The sequence below is a fragment of the Bos grunniens genome, chromosome 3 (assembly GCF_055505025.1).
Source record: "Bos grunniens cultivar Pamir isolate PY7600 chromosome 3, Bosgru_T2T1.0, whole genome shotgun sequence".
NCBI classification, from domain to species: Eukaryota; Metazoa; Chordata; class Mammalia; order Artiodactyla; family Bovidae; genus Bos; species Bos grunniens.
The window spans coordinates 107,686,592-107,708,364 of record NC_141167.1 but is presented as its reverse complement, the minus strand read 5'-3'; the positions used below and the strand labels follow the sequence as shown (position 1 = coordinate 107,708,364).

The 21,773-nt window shown below is 58.5% G+C and overlaps 1 protein-coding gene across 7 annotated transcripts; it reads right to left on the bottom strand.

Moving 5' to 3' along the window:
- Positions 1-580: 580 nt before the first annotated feature.
- On the bottom strand, positions 581-21,342 carry PEAR1 (platelet endothelial aggregation receptor 1). Of its 7 annotated transcripts, XM_086393417.1 has the most exons (27): positions 21,199-21,328; positions 16,579-16,633; positions 14,004-14,078; positions 13,532-13,583; positions 13,453-13,469; positions 11,526-11,720; positions 10,758-10,862; positions 10,452-10,552; positions 9,662-9,754; positions 9,149-9,392; positions 8,291-8,411; positions 7,969-8,105; positions 7,673-7,885; positions 7,179-7,353; positions 6,964-7,084; positions 6,073-6,236; positions 5,877-5,979; positions 5,597-5,743; positions 5,282-5,407; positions 4,278-4,406; positions 4,046-4,174; positions 3,643-3,855; positions 3,321-3,409; positions 3,076-3,211; positions 2,817-2,891; positions 2,476-2,724; positions 581-1,792 (listed from the first exon to the last, which is right to left on the bottom strand). In XM_086393417.1, exons 2-27 carry the CDS (start codon positions 16,623-16,625, stop codon positions 1,641-1,643), a joined length of 3,408 nt encoding a protein of 1,135 aa, XP_086249543.1. In that variant the 5' UTR covers positions 16,626-16,633; positions 21,199-21,328; the 3' UTR covers positions 581-1,640. The 7 variants fall into 7 exon arrangements, 6 of the variants coding, with proteins under 6 accessions (XP_086249543.1, XP_086249547.1, XP_086249544.1 ...); XR_015161182.1 differs by lacking the exon at positions 3,321-3,409 and having other exon boundaries at positions 21,199-21,337; XM_086393421.1 differs by lacking the exon at positions 16,579-16,633 and having other exon boundaries at positions 21,199-21,342.
- Positions 21,343-21,773: the final 431 nt, after the last annotated feature.

Here is a 21,773-nt window from a genome sequence, read left to right as displayed (position 1 = left end):
CCGCGAAACTGAACCGGGGGAAGCCGGACGTCAACTCAGCGTATTAGGGGTCATGGCTGTCGGAGGAACCTAGGAAAGAGTCCGGGCAGGGACAGATCCAGTCTCCGGGGTCCGCCCTCCTCTCCTGTAAGGAGAGGGCCCTTGGTGGAAGAGTCCCAGAGAGACCCGCAGAATTGGCGAGTTGGCGTGGCTGTTGGTTTGTAATCTCGACCCCATTTATTTAGCTTCCTGGAGGTCTGGGGACCTAGTTGATCCACTGAGTTAAGGAGGCGGGTCACGCTTCCTAGAAAGTTGGATTCAAAGTCCTCAGGTAGTCTAGACGCTACTGGGCCCCCGTCTGAGTATACCCTCTTCCTGTCCCCTATGCTCTCCTGCCCACTCCATTCCATCCCCCTACCCCACCCCTAACTACTCCCAGACCTTCCCACCTTTGAGCTTTTGTGCTGTTCCGCTGTAGAAATTCTACCCTTTGGGAAAGGCTTTGACCTGCCCAGGCTTGTAGCTCTCGGAGCAGCAATTTGCCCATCTATCTTAGCATTTGCCAGTATTTACCATTGGTACCTTTAACTCACTCGGCCACTCAGCCTTTGGGGGAACATTTATTGAGTGCCTACTATGTGCCAAGGGGAACCAATGTTGAATATAAACATGGGATTCCTGTTTTCAGGGAGCTTACAGTCTGGTGGGGAAGGCAGAGAATAGTCAAATAATCACATTAAAAACCAACACATTAGAGAAGAGCCTGGCACCCTGTTGGCCTTTTGCTGGTATCCGGTGCATAAATACATCTGTCTTCAATGCTATGAAAGAGAAAACGGGATGTGGTGTACAAGCAGGAGTTAACAGGTGAGTGGGGGAGGAAGAGCATTCCAGATGTGCTAAGTCCCTGTCATAGGAAGCCATGTGGCTGAGAGAAGAACACAGAGGCCAATGTAACTGGAGCAGAGAGACAGGGAACACAGTTCAGAGTAAGGCTGAAGAGACAGACAGGCCAGGCCAGCAAAGCCTTTGAGGCCTTGGACAATTTTGACTGTAGCCCAAGAGCCATGGGCCACCAATGGAGACTTTCAGACAGAGGTAACCTAACCAGCTTGTATTTTGAGCAGCTGACTGGAGGGAGGACCAGATGAATGCAGGGATGCCAGTCAGGCTATTTCTAGAGTTAACTGGGTTTGGGCTGCCTCTCCATTATAGTGAGTGCCCCAAGTCAGGATCAGTGCCTGGTACCCCTCTGAAACCACACACACACACACATACAAACACACACCCCTACACACACACGCGCACAGAGCCTAGGCCAGGAGTGCACAGAAAAGTTACCCAATATACATTTTTTACATTGATTTGAAATCAGTTATCCAGCAACACTGAACCCAGCAGTTTATGTACACAGGGCCCTGGGGGCCTTGGGAAGCACTGGGTTGGGGAAAAGGAACACAGACTTCTTGCTGACTGTGTTCCCATGATAGAACCTGGGAGCCAGGCTCCCATCTCCTCTCCATTCACTTCTTCTATTAAATATGTTCATATTCACGGCTGGCCAGTCCCCTCCCTGCTCCTGGCAGGGTACAGTGGGCTCTGTCCTCAGCCTCAAGCAGCAAAGAACAGGTACGCTGACTTCTGCAAACCCTCTCGGCTCCTCAGCGGTCCTGGCGCCGAACTGGGGGTGAGGGGGGGTGCCGAACTGGAGGCAAGTCGTAGTGTACAGGGATGTGGCTGTTCTTGGGGGAGTCATAGTGTCCAGGAGGCAGGCCCGGGGGCAGTGGGGGCTGGGACCCCACAGAGTCTCGGTCTGGAGACAGAGAGGGGAGACGACAGAGAGGCGGAGGTGACTCCTCCCCTCCCACCACCCTCCTCCCCTCTCCAGCAGCTCCTGCCCAAAGCCGATGAATGGTGCCTGGCTATCCGCAGCTCCTCAGCTGCCAGTCAGGGAGGCCACCTCAACCTGCCCACCTCACAAGATAGGAAGACACTCTGTCACCTGCCTTGTTCCCAGCTTTTCTGGGTATCAAGTTTACAACTCAGGTGATGCAAAACCACCATTTCAAATCCTTAGCGCTGTGAGGTGGGTGCCGCCACCTACAGGCTCTAAGAGGCAGTATGACTTCCCAAACATCACCCTTGGTTTGAGCGTAAGTCTGAGCCCCAAAGAAGGCTTTCCTAATAGCTCAGTGGTAAAGAATCTACCTGCCAATGCAGGAGATGTGGGTTCTATCCCTGGGTGGGGAAGATCCCCTAGAGAAGGAAATGACAACCCACTCCAGTATTCTTCCCTGGGAAATCCCATGGACAGAGGAGCCTGGTGGCTACAGTCCACATGCTTGCAGAGTCGGACACGACTTAGCGACTAAACAACAACTGATGCCAAAGACCTTGCTCTTGCTGCCACTTCATGCCACCTCTACACTCTTGTCCCGTCCCTTTTCTTTGCCCTCGTCCCTGTTCTCTCTGCTCCAGTGGAAAAGGAGGGCTCACCATGGACCAGAGGGCTGGGCTGCTCATAGGTACCACTGTCTCTCTGTGGCTGGGGGTGTCGCCGCCTCTGGCTGTCCGGGAGCTGAGGAAGCTGCCTGGGGGGAGACCCTGAGGAAGGGCCTTTCATCTCCACGTAGCTGCTCTCCCGGGGGCTCCCTAGCAGGCTGGGCAGGTCCCGGATGGTGGCATAGGGGTTTTCACTGCTCAGGGAAGCCATGCTGGCCCCCAGCCCCTCTTCAGAGATGGGTCCTAAAAATGGGGGAAAGAAGTCAGGCTCAGTGGAGGCACTGGCGCCTAAACCCCAGGGCAGCCCCCTCCCACCCCCACCCCCGTGCGCTCACCTTTACTGTAGAATGGGCCAGGGCCATTACTGTTGCTGTAGCTACAGCTGTAGCTTCGGTCCAGGCGGCTGCTACCTAACAAGGAGAAAGCAACCCGCAATCAGGCCCCTGGTCCCCACCCCAGGGTCCCCACCCCAGGGTCCCCTCCTCTAGAACTGGGGCCCGGAACCCCTTCTACAGATGTGTGCACTCAGATGGAGCTGGATGCTGGGCTGCATACGTCCACCCTCACTACAGGCCTTGGCCCCCAGGCTTCTACCTCTGTCCAGAGGCCCTGCCGGGGGCTCCCGGCGGTGCTTCCAGTCTGCAGGTAGCGTGGCATGGTTATCAAGTCCATGGGCTCCACCTGGTCGCTCAGAGGCCTGGAGGCTGGCAAAGAGCTGACTGCCTGGAACCTGGCAGGGGAGGAGGGGTGGGACAGGAACACACAGAGCTGGAACTCTCCGGAGGCCCGGAGCTGCACCCACCAGGCACCCACCGTGCACGCCCACCCCTAGCACCGACCTTCTTAGCGGGTGGGGGGTTCGGTGAGCACTGTGATAGGGTGTGGTAGCTGGGGTTGGAGTAGTAGTGACTGTAGCTCGGAGGGACATCTGCACAAACAGACACAGGTGCGGGGTGGCCTGCCAGGTCAGACACAGGCCTGGGCCCAAGATAGCCGTTCTGTCCCAGGAGACCCGCAGTTGGCCTCGCTGACCTCCCTTCCTCTCTCCAGCTCCCCGCTTCCCATCTCCTAGGTCCAGGGAGGGATGCAGAAGCCCCGCATCCCACCTGCCCTGTGCCGAAGAGTCAGCGCGCACGTGAGTCCTACCCCGGGCCAGCTCACCTGGCATGACATACTCAGAGCCGTCCAGTCGTCCGCTGCTGTAGCCCACTGCCAGGTGCTGATGCTCCTTGCCCTTTTGCCAGTGACGGTAGCCAATGAACAGCGCCACCAGGGCCACCACCAGGGACCCCAGCACTGCGATGCCAATCACTGCCCCAAGCGAGTTATAGGCCACCGGAGGGGTGGGCATCATGGTGATCGGCTCCTGGCTTCCTGTGTGGGATGGAGTGGTTGCTCAGGACAGTGTCTTGGCCCTGTTGGTGAGCTTGGGATGCATGGATGGGAGAGGCCCCAGTAGGAAGGCAGGGTGATACAAGAGTACCACTTAGCGGAGACCTGGACAGGTACCTATGTCCTAGTTCCCTGGGGACAGTGCAGAGGCAGGGGCTAGATGAGAACTCACCGATCCTGCAGGGGGCACCACTGTGCCCTGGAGGACACACACAGGCCCCAGTCTCTGGGTGGCACCTCTCTCCAGGACCGCACTGGCACGGTTGGGAGCAGTTGGCACCAAACATCCCTGGAGAACAGCCTGGGAGAAAGTGGAAGAGGAGATCAGAGGGGCAAGGGAATGGCAGTCCCCTCCTTGGGCTAGGGCTGGCAGTCGGGGCATGGAGTTGCCCTTCTGTTGGTACCTTCCAAGCAGAGATGTCCGGTCCAGCCTGGGGGACAGAAACAGCTCCCATCCTGGGGGTGGCAGGTCCCACCATGGCGACACTGGCAGAGCTGGGCACAGTTGGCTCCCCAGTGTCCCAAAGGGCATGCTGCAGGAGACAAGGTTGGAGCCTGTCTGGCGGGCAGGGCCAGCGTCTCCTGGGTGAATTCTCAGTCCCCAGCGTCGCTGAAGCCTTCCACTCAGCTTTGGTCTCCCCAGAGACACCAAGGCTTCGAACGGTATCTACACACTGATGACTCATCTGCAGCCGTGTCTCTAGCCTGAATTTCAGATCCACGTGCCCAGCTGCCTGCCTAACCTCTGCACCTGCCTGTCTAACAGCCTTTCAAAATAATGTGATCAGGGCCAGACAACCAAAGGCTTCCAAACTACCCTACATCACTTAGCTCTGGGCTTCTTTTTTTTTTTTTTTTTTAATATAAAAGAGAAGTAAATGCTCACACTATTCAAGGCATAATTTTTGTGTATATGATACTGGCAGGTAATCTAATAGTAGTTACCAAATTCTATGGAAAAAGTCATCTCCAAGATCACTTCCCTCTACCCTGCCCGTCTTTTTCATGGTAACTGCTTCTCATTTTCCCTTTTCAAAATTTGCTTTATTCAGTTTTTTGGACTAATCTTTTCCATGATGTTCTTCGTATGTTTATGTGGGAAAGAGGCCATTATAAATAAATAAAAAATAAATTGGCGATGCAAAAAAAAAAAAGTCCATAACTGAGTTTATGGTTTTCCCATTTTTCCCATGCAGAAGGGCAGGGAACTTTTTTCCCTGACCCGTTCACTGCTGCATCCTGAGCATCTAGGACAATACCCAGCATGTAGGTGATGCCCTATACATATTTGCTTATTGTGTTTACATCAACGGCTGAATCAAGGCGGGTCCAGATCAGGGGAATGGAAGCCTCTCGGTCCTCAGCCCACCCCCTCGGCATGCACTCAAACACACGGGCCACCACGTACGTTGAGAGCAGTCAGGGCCGGTCCAGCCAGCCAGGCAGTAGCAGGTCCCATTCGAAGGGTGACAGGAGGAATGGTTGGCACACTTGCAGGGCACACAGCGTTTGCCGTAGCGGCCAGGCTGACAGGCTGGGGGAAAGGGGCTCGTGGTGACTGGGGGCAGGGGCCAACCCTCAGTCAGCCCTTGACTCCACCCTCTCCCACCATGTGTAACCAGCCCATAGACTGCAGTCAGCACAGCAGGCCAAGAGGGGTAGAGTGGGAGCTTCTGGCATCTGGCACTGGACTGAAAGGCAGACGGAGAGGAGGGAGCCTCACATTTCTGGCAGAAAGGGCCTCGGAATCCGGGTGCACAGATGCAGTTGCCAGTCTTGGGGATGCAGGTGCCCCCGTTCCTGCAGGCACAAGCGTTGCTGCAGTTGGCTCCCCAGAAGCCCTCAGGGCAGGGCTGGTGGCAGCGGGTACCTGTGGGAGGGGTAGGATGAGCCTGGCCTGGGTCCCCTCTCCTCATCCATAAGGATTCTCTGCACATGTGTCCTGTGGGATACATCACCCCAACTCCACGATAAGCCTGGGGCCTGCCCACCATAATGCTCACCTGTCCACCCTGCCTGGCACTGGCAGTGTCCGTGAACAGGATCGCAGCCGTCAGCATGGTCACAGTCACAGCGACTGGCACAGCCTTCACCAAACTGCCCCTTCTTAGAAAAGGAGTGTGGGGTAGGACAGGCCAGTAAGCTGGGGGATGTGGTGCCCTCCCCTCCACCCAGGCAGGCAGGCTGTTGCGCACTTACCGGGCAGGGGAGCTGGCAGTTGGTCCCATGCCACCCAGGGGTACAGGTACAGGCTCCAGTCTGGGGACTGCAGGCTGCCTCATGGGCACACTGGCAGCTGGCATTGCAACCGAAGCCCCAAGTTCCAGGCGGGCAGGGCACAGAGCAGTTACCACGCTGCCAACCTGGAAGAGGGACTTGTAGGTAGGCATGGGGACCCAGCTGCCCTCCTGAGCAAGCACACACTGGGCAATGACTGTGCCAGACTCTGAGCTACCAGCATGGGGTGGGGATGGGGGTGCTCACGGCCCCATAGGAGACCAGCATGTGAATCGTTGGATGTTGGACAGAAGGCTGAATGACCGTCGGGGATGCACCACCCCCTTCTGGGTCTTGGTTGCCTATTCTGCCAAAAGAAGGGGATTGGCAGCAAACCCAAATGCTTACTGAGGCCCCATTAAGTAACTAAATGTGTTATCCACGTCATGTATAAGACAATAGGGAGGAGTGGGAACTGGAGACTGGGACATTTGTTAAATATGATGGAGAGCTAGTGAAACAAAACGTGTTTAACTAGCCCTAAAGACTGCCAACGGGCCACCCCTGGTAGATCTCCTGGCACCGGCATTCTGTGATTCTGGATGACTGAGGATGAGGAATGTTCAGCAAAGAGATGCCTCTGGCCTGGGCCTTTAAGGACAATTGGGATTTTTGTGGTTGAAACAAAAGCAAAGTGGATATTCCAGGAAGGAAGTAGCCTGGCTACTTTCCCGCCGTCCAGCTGCTGCCCAGTGATTCCGCCCCTATCCTGCAGCCTCTCCCCTACCCTTGGCCTGCCCCTGCACTTGGACTCTCCCTTCTTCCCATGGCCCCGCCCCCAAATCGTCCTTCCAGGAGACCCCAACCCAGTACCTTCCTTGCAGACGCAGGTGCCATCGATGGGCGAGCAGGCAATGGCATTTTCGCAGGAGCAGCGTTGCGAGCAGTTGACTCCGTAGGTGTCAGGGGGGCAGAGGCTAGCGCAGTGCGGTCCCTGAAAGTGGGGGGTGGGTGGGCGCACTCATGAGAGGGGCGGGCGGACTCCCTGAGCCTCTTCCGCACCTCCCTCGCGGTGGGGCTCGCCTCACCGTGTAGCCGGGCGCGCACCGGCAGAGGCCGCTGTCGGGCTGGCAGACGCCGCCGTGAAGGCAGAGGCAGTGCTCCTGGCAGCCCGGCCCGTGCGTGTCCTGCGGGCAGCTCTCGTTGCAGTGGAGGCCCGCCCAGCCCGGCAGGCACGAGCACTCCCCGCTCATCGGGTGGCAGCTGCGGGCGGAGACGCGGGCGCGGGGCGGTCTGACCCGGGGTCCGCAGGCCGACCTCCCCCCGCCCCACCCCCGCCTCCGCGTGGTGGGAGCCGAGCATCGCGGGGTGGAGAGGGTAATGAGGGAGGCTCCGCGCCGTTCCGAGGGCGGTCCCCAACACCCCCGTCCCCGAGGCCCCGCCCGGTTCCCCTCTGCCACATCTGTGTCCCGCCCCCGCCCAGGATATGCCCCCGGTGCTTTTCGTGACTCCGGTGGCTTCAGCACTGAAGGCCTCTCCCACTGGCCTCCTGACCCCTTGACCACAGCGTCCCACGGCCTACCTGAGGCTGTGTTCCGGGTCGCAGGTGCAGGGCACCTGGCAGCTGAGGCCATAGAGGCCGTCGGGGCAGAGGCGCTCGGCGCAGCGGTCCCCTGTGAAGCCGTGTTCGCACAGACACGCGCCGTTGGCCGGGAAACAGCGGGCGCCCGGGGCGCAGTCACACGTCTCAGCACAGTCCTGCCCGAAGCGGCCCACGGGGCACTCCTCGCGGCACCTGGGTGCCTCTGGGGAGTGAGCCTGGCAGACGCCGTCCACAGCCGCCCCCGCACCCCTCATGCCCGGGCTAACACCACTCACCGGTCCCCCGTGTATCCCGGAGCACAGCGACACTGCCCGGTGAATCGGTCGCAGAGGCCTCCGTTGTGACAGCGACATTCCTGGGAGCAGTTGGGTCCATGGAAGCCCTCGGGGCAGGGCAGGGAGCAGATGGTGCCCTGTGGGGGCTGAGAGGTCAAGAGAGCCCCAGGAGCCCAGCCTCCTCCCCATGGTCAAGGACCCACCAATACCCTATACCCGCAAACACTCAAACCTCTCCAGGGCCCCCACAGCCTACCCTCCTCACACACATCCCCCTCAGAAGCCCTGGAGAATTCATACCCACAGGCCCCACCCTTCATACCGTCCATCCAGGTGGGCAGCTGCAGGAATCCTGGGAGGCCTGGAAGACTCCCCCATTTTGGCAAGGCGGAGTGCTGGGGCAGGAGAAGCCAACACTACTGGGTGAACAGGACACCTCGCAGCTGTTGAGCAGAGGGGGTGAGGTCAGTCTGTAAACAAGCAGTACCTACGGAATTCCCCCTTTGCCTCCCAGGCCCTCCGGACCCCAGGGTTCAGTGAGCCACACCCACCCATCCCCATGGTGTCTCATCCCCCTTCCCTGTTGGGCCGGGCAGGGATCAAAAGTTTCCAGGACTGGAAATGGCAGGGACACACAGCCCCATCAAGTGGGACAGAGTGAAGAGCCCATGGGTGGTCTGTCTGCTCTCCACAGCCCTCCATTCCACCTTTGCTCATGCTGGTCTCTCTCTGGGGGGAACATCTCTGCCTGCCATAGTTTTCATCACAAGGGCTCAACCCTGGAGCTCCTCCGTGAAGCTGGATCTTTGATCTCCAACTAGAGGGATGATCTCCCTCCTGTGACTCCCCAGCGCCCCCTGCACCCTGCTGTGCAATAGGCTCTCTGTGACTGTCTCAGCCCTACTTGGGGACATACTTTCACTCACACGCTGGCTCATGTTATCTTCACAGCAACCCTTTGAGATGGACAACACTGCTCCCATTTCATAGAATACAATCTCGTGAAGAGACAGTAATGCGTTCAAGGTTGCTCCACCAGGGAACAGCAAAGCTGGGACCAGGATCTTGGCCCCTTGGTTGCATCCCCAAACTGAGGATCCTGAGTCCCCTGCTGTCCCCGTATGTGCCCGTGCATCCGGGTCTGCGATCCCGTTAAGTGTGCGTTCCTCCCGTTACATACGTGGGCCCGGTTCTCTCTGGGGGGCAGAGGCAGGCTCCGGTCTGGGGGTTACAGGGCGCCCCATGGCACTGGCAGCTGAACTGGCAGGCAGGGCCATAGAGGCCAGGGGAGCAGGGCTGAAGGCAGTGTGGGGGCTGCAGGCCAGAGGGACAGGAACATGCCCCACTCTTGGGGTCACAGGAGCTGCTGTTGCCGCAGTTGCAGGGCTTGTCACACTTCGGCCCCCACACTCCTGGGGCACAAGCTGGGGGATGAGAGGGGGGAAGGAGGTCACCAGGGGTCTTGCCCCTCCCCCGCTCCAGTTAGTTCCTATCTCTGTCTCCTGGTCCCCACACATGCCCCCATGCCTGGCTTTGGCCCATCCACTGCACCACACCCCCAGAAGAGGCAGCTGGCTGCAGTGGGACTCTGCTGGGTGGTTGCCCTGGAGTCCTAAGCACCTGTGCCCTGGTAGGGAGGGTATGCCTCCTTGGAGGCACAAAAGGACTTGCCCTGCAGTCACCAGCCACTCACCACTGGAGCAGTCGTCACCCCGCCAGTCTTGCACACATTGGCACTGATTGGGTGCCACACAGCGGCCATGGACACACTCCTGAGCACAAAGCGCTGGGGCAGAGATGGGGGTTGGGAGTGAGAAGATGCTTCCATTCCTGCCCTACCCACCTTTTATCCTCTGAAGCCCAACCCCAGCTTCCTCCCATACCGGGGACCTGGAGTTAGCCTGCCAAGCAGCATTTCAGCCTCTCAAGACACAGAAAGACTGAGAGTAAGCAACTCAGGTCAGAGCATGTCAAGACCTCAGGATTCTGGGCTCCCCAGCTCCTTTCTGTGAACTTCTCAAAGCACCTTGCTGGGAAACAAGGGTGGGGGTGAGGTTCCTCACATAGGAATCAGATATGGATGCTGTCCAGAGAGGGGCTGGGGTGCTCAGGCTGGGTAGGAGTCTCTGTAGGGGGTTGGTGATGGTCCAAGCTGAGGAAAGGGGAGACAGAGCGAGCAGGCTCCACTCCGGAGATTTCAGGGTGCCGGGGACAGGGGACAGGAGAGACTGGACAGCGACAAGTCAAAACAGATAGGGACAGGCAGAGTCAGAGAGAGAAGCAGACGCCAAGCCCAGGGACAAAGAGACCCAGGCGGCCCCAAGACAGAGCTGCAGAGCCAGAGACAGCCGACAGACTTGGAAAGAGGGAGTGGGAGAGACCTGGGGTCAACTAGAGACAGAGGTCTGAAGTGGCAGCTTTGTCCTTCGAGACAGACAGGGCCGGGGAGGCGGAGGGCAGGGGAGTAGCCCCCCTGGACTCACGGACACAGGCCCCGCGGCTCTCATAGAAGCCCCGGCAGCACTGCAGCCGCATCCGGTGCTCCGTCTTCACCACTTGGCGGTACACGGTCCGGTAGACAACACTGGGGAGATCCAGAGCTGGCCCTCAGTCTCCCCTGCAGAGGCCCCGGCTTCCACCCCGCCCCAGTGTGGCCCTGGCAGGGCCTGGGCCGCCTCCCAGCGCTCTACACTGGGGGAGCAGAGGAAGAACACTCTCTCTTTGCTCCCCGCCCAGCCACACACCCACACAACACACCACACCTGCCCACGGAGGGGACAGGCACTCACGTGGGCCGGGGGCAGGTGTGCGGGCTCTCCCAGGGCCGGCTGCAGGGCTCCGAGGGGAGCAGGCTGAAGGGGCGGGAGAGCGACTCCTTGGTAGTGGTGGTGAAACTGCAAGGCAGGGATCAGCGTCGGGCCCAGGGCAGGGAGAGCCTGAGCTGGCACCCAGTGGCAGGGGTGTGGGGGCTGGGCCACAGTGCGAAATATTCAGATTTGCTCCTCCAAGCCGAGGGTGGAGCCCCATCCTGTCATCCTTCGATCTAGAGGGATCCTCCCTGAGTTGGAACATTCCTGGGAATATGCCATTCCAGCCTTCCATTCTCCACCCCTGCCCCCTGGCCTCCTTCTCCCTATATGGGGAGATTGAGCCAGAATTGACTTCTGGGCCCAGAGGATGGACATAGGCTGAAGCACTTCTGGCCAAATCTGACCTTGTTCCCCAACCCCGTCCCCTTTGCTCTCCCTGGGCGAGACCCTCTGCTTGCCCCATAGTGAATAGTTCCTCCCCTGTGTTTTGTCCTGCAGCCAGCCTCACACAGGGGCCAAGGAACCGGGATAAAGAGAGGACAGGGTCAGAGCTGAGATGGAGAATGAAACGATCAAGATGGGGATGGAGTCAGAGCATCCCGCTGAGGGGGTAGAGATACTAGACGAAGAAATAGGAAGGAGGTGAGGCTGGAGAGAGGGAGGCGATGAGGAAAGAGGAGCCCCAGGGAGGAGAATAAAGAGCAGGGGGCTTGGGGCCCTCGAAGTGCAGCAGGGGCCCTCTCTCACCTTTCCCAGAAGCTGCAGGTGTTGGGGTCCTTAGGGTTGAGGGTGGCAGCCAGCCCCAGCTCCAGGGCGAGGAGAAGGAGGGCCCGCAGGTGTGGTGACATTGCAGGGCCCTGTGACAGGGCCAGGCGCAGAGCAGGTGAGAGGCACTGTAGCCACAGATCTGGAGGAGCAAGTCTCTGCAGAGACAGAGCCAGGCTGACAGCAGAGATGAGGCTGCTGCCTCTGGTCCTCTGAGCCCTGCTCCCCGGGCTCCAGCTCTTTTTCCTGACCGCGTGGAGCACTGCCACACTTCTGAGTCTTTCTCACATGGTTTCCTCTGTCTGGACATCCTCCTCTCATTCTTCACCTTGAGCACTCACCTTTCAAGGTCTAGCCCGAGTATCACCCTCTTTCCTTGCCCTGCTCCTAGGCTTCCACTGGCAGACAGCCCCCACCCATTCTTTCAGGGACCCCCCAGCACCATTCCCCACAATACTGCTGTTCTAGTGCCTGTTCCCTGACCATGACTTCTGGAGGCAGGGACCTGTGCGTGAATTCCCAGCCCCTACCCAGGGTACCTGGATATTGTACCAAGGTTCCCCTGGTGGCTCAGACAGTAAAGAATCCCCCAGCAATGCGGGAGACCTGGGTTCAATCCCTGGGTTGGGAAGATCCCTTGGAGAAGGGCATGGCAACGCACTCCTGTATTCTTGCCTGGAGAATCCCCATGGACAGAGGAGCCTGGCAAGCCATGGTCCAGGGGGTCGCAGAGTCAGACACGACTGAGCAACTAAGCACAACACAGTGAAATAGGAGCCGATGAAGGGAAGTTACAAGAGAAGCCGGCCTGGGCTCAGTTAGGGAAAGAACTTTTCAACAGTTGAAGCAGTTCTGTGACAGAATCAGCAGCCTCGCGTGGTGAACTCCCCTGAAGGTAGGCAGGCAGAGGCCAAACCACCGTCCCCCCCAGTTTTGGGGCTTCCAGCAGTTAGGGGCTTCCTACTGGGGAGGAGTAGGATGGGTCCCAGTGACCCTGGAAAAGGCCGCTCCCTCCACTGGTGCACGGGCACAGCTCCTACTGCCTCCTGAGAACCAATGGTGACTTCTCTTCCAAACTTCTTCATCAGTGCTGTCACATTAGTAGTTTGAAACCAAGCATGGGGGGATTATTTACACCACAGAAATCGGCAAACACCACAAAGCGGGGCCAGCACCCCTCCCCACCAGAGCCGGTTGTTAAAGCCATGCCAGCACACCCCTGCACCCAACTCCAGGCACTGTCACCGAGGAGGTCCCCAACCTGACCTCAGCCTTGAGAAGCCCCCAGCTCCCTCTGACCACCCACCCGCCATCTGGAAGTGGGCTCCTCCCCCTCTCCTCCACGCCTGGCCTCACCCGGCGGGCGGGAAGCAGCTCAGGACCTCAGAGGAGTCTGTTCTGACTCCTGAGCTCAAGCCCCTTGAGCAGCCACCCCCGCCGCTGGTTTCAGATTCTCTGTTCAGTGTTCCTAAAACTTGCCCTGGCTCCCTCCTCTACAGCTCCCTGAGGCACCCACATCTGCTTATAATTTTCCCGGGAAGAGAGAAAGGTCATGGTAGCTGGCCCCTTCCCCCTGAGTATCTCTGGAATGCCTGCTGCGGCCCTGCCCCAGGCCCCCCACCCACACACTCTCAGCTCCCATCAAGGCAGCCTCCTAGGGATGCTCCCCACCATGCGTTCTGCCCCACCAGTAAACCCTCCAGCGGTGTGCTCACCACCCTCTCAGCTACAGGGCTGGCCCACCTCTCTTCCCCAGGTTTCCTCATCCCACCCCCTCCAGTCTTGCAGAGCTGTAAGGCCCTCCCAGGACTCTGGTTAGGGGCCCCATCACAGCTCCCCCAGGGCAGATCTCCCACCTCCAGTCCTCTCTGTGCTCTTCCCGGCCACCCTCAGTCCCCAAGTAACTCACCAGGCCTCTATGGCATCCTGGGGCCTGAGAAACTCAGGTGAGCCAGGGACAGGGTGTCACGGTCCTCAGGCCCCAGGGCCTGGGGGCATCCACAGAGGATCCTGGGGGTCCCGGTGCTCAGGATATGGAGCCTGAAAACAGGAAATAGAGCCCAGCTAGAATGTGTGTGGTGGGGGAGGCAGGGGGGAGCATGATCGTGGGCTGAGCACGTAGGGTGGCTCCATCCTCCCACCACCCTGAACTCGGAAGGGAGGATGGGGAGAGGTAGGGGGAGGGCCAGAAGCCACCTTCCCAGTCCACTCTGAGGAGGGAGGGGCCCAGCCTGGCCTCAGAGAGCCAGGCTGAAGTCAGGAGTGTCCCTCAGGTGACCCCCACAGTCTGGCCCCCCACCCACACAGCCCCCCAGCTCCCTCCCCAACAGATTTGGCTCCTCCTCCCAAGGTTCCAAAACTACACCAGCTCTCCTCTGGCCACCTTCCCAGCCCCCCTGTCTGGTCCCAGCAAGCCCGGGGACAGGACCCCGAACCTTCCATCCAGCTCCCCCTGTTCACCTGTCAGTTGGTCCACACTCCCCTCTTCCTGGAGCCTGGCCTGGGGTCCCGTCCTCCAACAGGAGCCCAGTCTGCCTGGATGGAGGGTCATCACCATTGTTCCTGGGTGAGCCTCATCTCCAGCCATTCAGGGACCCCCTACTTCACCCCCAGGCTTCCCATGGTCTGGATCCGTTTCCAGAGCTCAAGGCTGCAGTGAGGTGGACAAGACCTGCAGCACGAAGGCCCCAGAAGGTGGAGCGGGGTGGGGGCTGCCCTCCCAGAGAAAGTCCTTCATCTACATCAGCCCCCTCCCACCGGCCACCTCCTCTTAACCAACTTCCAGAGGAAACTGTTTAGTCGCTAAGTCATGTCTGACTCTTGGGACCCCACGGACCATAGCCCACCAGGCTCCTTTGCCCATGGGATTTCCAGGCAAGAGTACTGGAGTGGGTTGCCATTTCCTTTTCCAGGGGATCTTCTCCCGCATTGCAGGCAGATTCTTTACCGACTGAGCCACCAGGGAAGCATGAGGGGGGCTTAACCTTAACCCTAGGGGGTTGACTCTAATAACTAGAGGGGTGGGGTGATGCCCTTTTCCCAAAGGGCCTCAGGGCAGGACTGGAGTGTGGAGGAGGCCCCAGCTGGTCAGTGGCGGGGCTGGAAGCCAGGGTGGGGGGGGTGAGATCAGTGGGTGGTCTGCAGGGAGGGGAGATAGGATGGGGATCCTGGCAGGGAGGGGCAGGGTTTGGGCTCACCAGCCTCAGCCCTTGAGGAGGGAACACAGGCCAGACCAGGAGCCCCCGCCTGGCACCCTAGGCTTGTCTACATCTGAGCCTTTGTCGCTGAGGGGCTGGGGAACCTGAGACCCCGGCCACCATCCCCCAGCACCTCCAAGCCCAGCAGCACTGGGGTCCATGTGCCCCTTCAAGGGGTTTAAATCAGACAACTACCAGCTTCCCATCTGAGCCCAGGGCCCACACTGCAGGCTCCCTTCTTCCCATACAGATAACCTCCCCCTCCGCCCCCTTTCTCCACTTCACCTCTGGACTGAGGGACCCACACACCTTTCCTCACAACTGGAATACCAATGTGACCCCATGTATCATTTACCATGTTGGCACAAGCAGTGAGCTGAACAGTTTATATGGAGGCTACAGACGGTAGGGTCACAAAGAGTCGGACACAACTGAAGCGACTTATCACACATGCAACCCATGGTGGTAGCTATTATTATTCACCTTACAGATGAGGAGACAGGCAAGGACAGGGTAAGTCCCCTGCCCAAGGCCACATGGACAGCAATGTCAGAGCTGGGATCCAAATCCAGACCAGCAGAGCCCTCCCCCTGCAGTTTCAGTCTCTCCCGAGCCCAGGCCGGAATCCCAGGGGCTTTGCATCTCTTTTTAATAGCCTTGATTATGGCGAGGGGGTGCCTGGCAGGGGTTGGACAGGGGAAGGGGATGGGGGGGGGAGTGGGCTGCCACAAGAACTCGATCAGAGGCGTGGGAACCAGGATGTGTTTACAGTCAAGAATGAGCTGACATTTCTCTCTCCTCCACCTCGAGATGCAAAGCAGCTGGGCTCCTGGCCAGGCCTCCCAGTCCCCAGTCCCGCCTGCGAGGGCCCCCCAGCATCCCTGCCCTCTCAGCCTCCAGGCCCACGCAGGGCCCAACCCAGCTTGTCCTCCCCTGCTCTTCTGTTTAGCCTGATCCCCTCTGGTGGGGAGCCCTTCCTCCCTCACTGTGTTCCAGCCTCTGCTGGAAGGAGGGCAATGGGTCTGAGGCCTCTGGGAAGGGAGTGGAGCTCCTAGTGGACCGGAGATGGTCCATTTCTACAGAAGGCAGAGAGCAAGAGTGGGGCTGATGGAAGTGAGACAGCAGGAGGGACTTCCCCACCAGCTCCCTTCCAGCTGCTCTTCTCTGGGAGGTGGTGCAGCAAAAGATGCCCTCTGAACTCTGCAGCCCACGCCACTCCTGTTCAAACCTGGGTTCGAATCCCAGCTCTCAGTTCCCTCATCTCTAAAATGGGGAGGGTAATAGTACTTCTCTTCATAGGGTTATTGTGCAGAGTCATAAATGAGTTAATACAGACAAAGAGCTTAGAGAACTACATAAGAAGCCCAATGAATAGCCACTGTTTGCTATAGCGTCCTTAGACCCAGTCTTCCTGCACCCAGAGTGGCCCCTTCCCCACTCCACTTGGCACTGTCATACTCTTTGAGTATAAATTCCAGGAAAAACTGTTTCTCTTTTTTTATCTCTTTTTGCTGAAGAACCCCTAGGATGATCCGGGAATGGGAATGGGGCCTTAGATGCTGACAAAGAGAAAGGATGTGGGGAGGGGAGGGGATCACGCTTGCCCCGAGAACCTTATCCCTCAGAATGACGGGCTGCCCGCCAGGTACATCTACAAGCCAAAGGCGGTTGATGAGGCAGGACGCCTGAGTTCTGTTTCTCTCCGCCCCAGCTCTCAGCTTGAGCACCAGCTCCAGCTCTTTTTCTTGGCTCCACTGCCCACCCCCACCCCCACCTCCTCTCTTCTCTGCTCTCTCTTCCCCTTTCCCATTTTGGAGACCAAAGTTTCTAGTACTCACAAGCTGTACGACCTCAGGCACATCACTCGAGCCCTGTGAGCCTCCATTTCCTCATCTGTAAAATGGGAGAACAGCCCTGCATCTCCCAGAGTTCAGTGGGAGTTGGAACTGCTGATTCCAATAACCATCCTAGAACAGAGCCTCAGGCCACAGGCTGCTCAGTGGACGATGCAAGAACAGAATCCCCCAAGTTCTGGCTCTCTGCCTCTTTCTTTTTGTCTTTTCTTCATCAGAAACCCTCCGCTTTCTGTTGTTTTCTCTTTCTCCGTCCCTTTCTTGGTCTCCTTCTGCCTCTCTCCTTCCTTTTCTGTATCAAAGCTGCCATGTACAGTCGTGTAGTGTGTTCACTGCGCTAGGGAATCTGCCTTCAGGTATGGAGTGGAGGCTGACGCCAGCCACGACCCACATACTGAGCCCTCGTGTCTCAGCACGGTGCCAAGGTTGCCTCACCCTGTGGCTCTCTTGTCTTCCAGGATCTCCCCCTTGTCTGTCTGTTCTCTGTGCCCCTTCCTGACCTCTCTTTGCCTTGGAGACAGGATGGCTTGGTCCTTCCCACTCAGCAGAGAGATCCGAGTCCAACGACTTCCATCCCCCCACCACACAGCGATGCCCTCTGAGCCAGCTCTGCCAGCAGCCTAGACTGCTCTGCTCCACGTGCCACTCAGAACACCCGTGTACACACTCGTACACACATGCACAAAGCCCCTCCTACATCCAGCCAAGCCAGGCCCCCGGCACGCCAGGCATGTCTGCCGGATGGAGGGACAGGAAGCCTGCGCACTACTCGAGCTCCAAAGGCTGGGCGGGAAGGGAGCAGGGGTGAGGGGCCGGTCTTGTGTTCTCTGTGGCTCAGGAAACAGAAGCTAGAGGGTCCTCAGCCTGACCTGTTTACTCATCAGGAAATAGAGAAACTGCAAGAGTTCTGATTCACCAAACATTCACAACATGCCTGCTGGAGGCTGGAGCCAGTCCAGACCCTCACCATCACCCACAGGTGGAGTGACCGTCACCCCCGTGTCACAGAAGAGACCGGGGAGGGTCTCTGGTAGAAGGACTTGTCCAAGGGCCAACTGATCAGCAGAGGCACCAGCGGGATTCGAATCTGCTTTAAAGAACAAGGCAGTGGGGGGGTGGGAGGTGACCTCTGGGGTGACCCAGACCAGGGAGTAGCTCCCGCTGCTCATCGCCACCCCTAGATAACCCCAGAAAGTGCACCTCCGCTCTGGCCACTGCCCCTCTCTAACGCCTCTGTGGCTCCCCAGCACCCTGGGAAAGGGCGCCCAGGGCCCACTGGCCAGCCTCTGCTCCTGGGCTCCCATCACACTGGACGTTTCTCTCACCAGATGGCCACCTCTGGCCAGGCCATCTCTGGAATATCCAGGTCCTACCCCTCCTTCCAGGCCAGCCTCCTCCAGGAGGCCCCCTCAGTGACTCCACACCTCCGCTGTTCCCCCTTTCCTGGGACCTTCCTCCAGGCTCTTAGCACATTCACCGCTGTGGCCCAATGGAGCCCTGGGTTGTTCCCCAATTCTTCCCTGAGGCCAGCTTCAAGCTGGACATGACCAGTCCCCAGGGGCCCAACACTCCTCAAACTCCAGCCAGAGAGACCAGTGTCCTTCCTCTGGGACCAGGTGGGACTAACCTGGGTCAAGCCAGGAGTTCACAGCCCCTGGAACCCTCAAGTCTGATGACCTGATGAGGTAGTGGGGACCCCATTCTGTGACTGCCAGCTTGTGAGTGAGGCTGGTTTCCCCGCCAGACTGGGACAGCCTCTAATTCCAGTCCTGTCTGAGGCTCTAAGAGTGGCCGGGCTGCCCCCCGAATGTCCCCTCAAGGCTCCCATCCCCTGGTCATTATATTCTTGTTAAGGGCTGTCTTCCCCACTGGAATGGAGCACCGTAGGGTCGGGGCACTTCTCTGCCTGCCTTACCGTCATGTCCCCAGCTCTGGCCAGCACCTACAGGCACACATCCAGGGTGTGTGGCACCCAGTGGGCGGTAACTAAAGGTTGTGTGGAGTGGATGGACTGATAGAATCTAAACCCTTTTTGACTTGGGTAAGCCTGACTTTACTTGGTGGGAAAAGGGGGAGAGGGAGAGGCTGCAGCTTGTTCCTGGCTCATCAGACACCAGGGTCTCCTTTCCAGGGCCTTTTAAGACCCAACATTGGTAAGTCCATGGGAGGGGGAGTTCAGAAAGAACTTCCCCACATTACAAAGTGAAAGGCAGCTCCAGACCTGCCCTCCTGAAGGCAGCGGGCAGGAATTCCTTAGGGCTGGCCTCCAAGTTCCTCTGGGATGAGGGCACGGGAGTGCTGGGCACTGAGTCACCTGGAGAGGAGGGGGTGTGCGCTTATCCTGCACTTCCACTCAGGGACCACGCCCACCCCTCACTGTCTATCCACACACCTCCTTCTACTCAGAGGAGGGCGCAGATGCTACCATGTGGGGGCGGGCTGGGAGGCCCAGACGGGAGAGACTCAGAAGGCTCCATGGCCCAGAGCCCAGCTGTGTGCCAGAGACCCCCATCTTGCCATGTGTGGGCGCCGTGACACCAGTTACCACCCCTGTACGGTGAGCTGGATCCTTTCTGTTCATTCTCTCAGTAACCCTGGAAAGTAGGTGCTATTATATGGCCTGAATTGTAGATGAAGTAATCCCGCTTTCAGTGCCCAGGGACCAGGTTCAATCCCTCGTTGGGGAACTAAGATCCCACAAGCCATGCAATCCCCTAAAAAACAAATCTCAAAGAGGGTTAAGTAATTTTCCCAAGGGCACACAGCCAGTCAAGGGCAGGGTAGGCATGTGGACCAGGTCCATCAAGCTCCAAAGACAAGGCTGCCCCTGTAGGGCCTGCTCTTCGGTCTTTAGACTCTGTCTCTCCTTCTGTTTCTACCTTCTCTACCTCCTTCTTGTTCTTTTTCTCAGTCTCTGCTCTGTTTTTCTAAATATGCTGCGTTTTTCCAAATATTTCTGCCTGTGTTTTTTCCATCTGTTGGTCTCTGCTTCCACATTTCTGATTCTCTTTATCTCTGTCTTGTCTTTCTCTCCTTCCCTGTCTCCTCTTGCTCCTCCTGCTAGCTTCTATCTAAGAGGTTAGGTGACTGGACTGGTACCAACACCCTCCCCAGAGCTAGGATGGGCCCCAGGGCCCCTCATGCACCCCGGGAAGGGTCTTTTTCAAGGCTTCCAAGGCTACTCGAAGGAGAAGTTCAGAGCGCTGTGGTGGAGGTCCTGCCTGACCCAAGTCCCCTCTCTAGCGACGGGTGTTGGTGGCAGGGAGGCAGACAGCAGCCCAGGGACCAGGTTCCTGAACCGTGGTCGGAGCTGCCTAGAGAGCCAGTTTCCTCTTCTGGGAACGTCTGATAGGGAATGGAAGGGGGGGCAGTGGGTAGTGGAGAAACAGATGCCAACCCTCAGCTTCACCTCTCAGTGAAGACGGAAGACAGAGGGGAGCCTGGGCAAACCAGCTCCTAGGTGGCAGGGAGGGTAGCCCCAAGTGCAATGGCAAGTTTGCTGGGTAGGCTTTGGGAAACTGTAAAAACGGGAGAGACAGCAGCAGGGGACAGATGGCTAGAGAGGGGAGAGCGGTCCCACACCCTGGCCCCGTGTGCCCACCCCAGGGACTATCGCATGGATTGGGATGGGATGGGATTCAGACAGCTCCCTGACCCCGAAGGCCCAGTAAGCTGTAAGGCCAGTAAGCCCAGTAAGGCCAGGGTTGAGAGCTGACCCCTTGCCCAATCCTGCCTGGAACTGGGGTCTGGCTGAGCCTGGGAGCCTGGGAAACTCGGGCCAGCACAAGCTGTTCCAATCCCGGGGGACTAGGGTCACAGCCCAGCCTCGGGAAAGGCCACTCATAAAAGGCCAGAGCAGGACAGCTGAAAGTTCCCTACTGGAGGCTGGAGATGCAGCCCCCTCTGGGACCCCCTCACCCTCCTCCTCCTCACACACGCCAGCCCACAGGGCTTTCTGAGGATCCACATGCCTGAGATCTTTGGCCAACTCCCTACTCCTCAAACCAGCAAAGCTGTGAGCCCCAGGGACCTGCAAACCTAGGTCCCTTCCCTCCATACTCCTCAAACAGTTCTCCTGGTGGGGAGAGGAGGGACCCTGTAATAAACACGGAGCAGGCACAGTTCTAAGCAGGAGACATGTTTTTGCTCTCTAAACCTCACAACAATCCCATAAGGTAGCCACTGTATCTTATCATTCCCCTTTTAGAAATGAGAAACCAAGACACAGGTCCTACAGCTAATAAGGGGACAAGTCGAGATTCGAACCTGGCCAGCCTTGACTTCAACGTGGGTGCTCTTTAACACTAGGCATCCCTTCAGCCAAGAAGAGGGCCTGGTAACTGCTTCTCTCTCCAGCCCTCAGAGGGGGCCAGTGGGGTGGTGGCTGCCCCTGGACTCACAAAGTCCCATACAAGGGGCTGGGAAGTGGCCTAATTTGCATGTCATTTACATGCAATTTTATTATGGATGGCAACCCCCAATCCCCTTTGGCCCATCTCCACTGCCCCATCCCCTTCAGGTCTCTGTCCCCCGCCACACACACACTCCACCCAGAGATTCCCCAGGGCAGAGTGGTCGCGGGACCAGGGCGGCGCCATCACTCACCTGCCTCGCGACCTTATTTCTCCGTTTGCCTGGGATGGGGAACGCCCAGGTGGGCCCAGAGGAGGACAGGGCAGGGGTCCCTGCGTGGAGCCCCAGCCCGACTGCGGGAGCGGCTGGGAGGCCGAACGTTGTGGATCGCTGGGCGGGGAGGGGCGCGGAGGGGCGGGGGGCAGGAAAGGGGTGGGAACTCGGGCCCTCGCCAAAGCAGGAAGTTTTGACAAGGAAACCGGGAGCCGGGGGAGGGGAGATCCAGAGTGCCCGGGGAGGGAGGCTGTGTAGGGGTGGGACCACGGAGGCCAAGCCGCGGCGGGGCCGACCTGGCAGCCTGGACCGGGTGCAAAGAGGGGAAGAGCACGGGACAAGAGCAGGGGTCCCGGCCCGAGTCCCTCCTTGGCTCTTCACCAGCTGTGCGGCCAGGGGGTACTCTGCGTCTCGGGCCTCAGCTTTCCTGTCTGTAAAGTGGGATGGCGGAGGGAAATTAGTGAGATCGTCTACGTCGGGCACTTTCCCAGTGCGGCCGAACAGCTGTTATCTTATTAGAGGCACGACCCGGGGATCGACCGGCGCATCCCAGA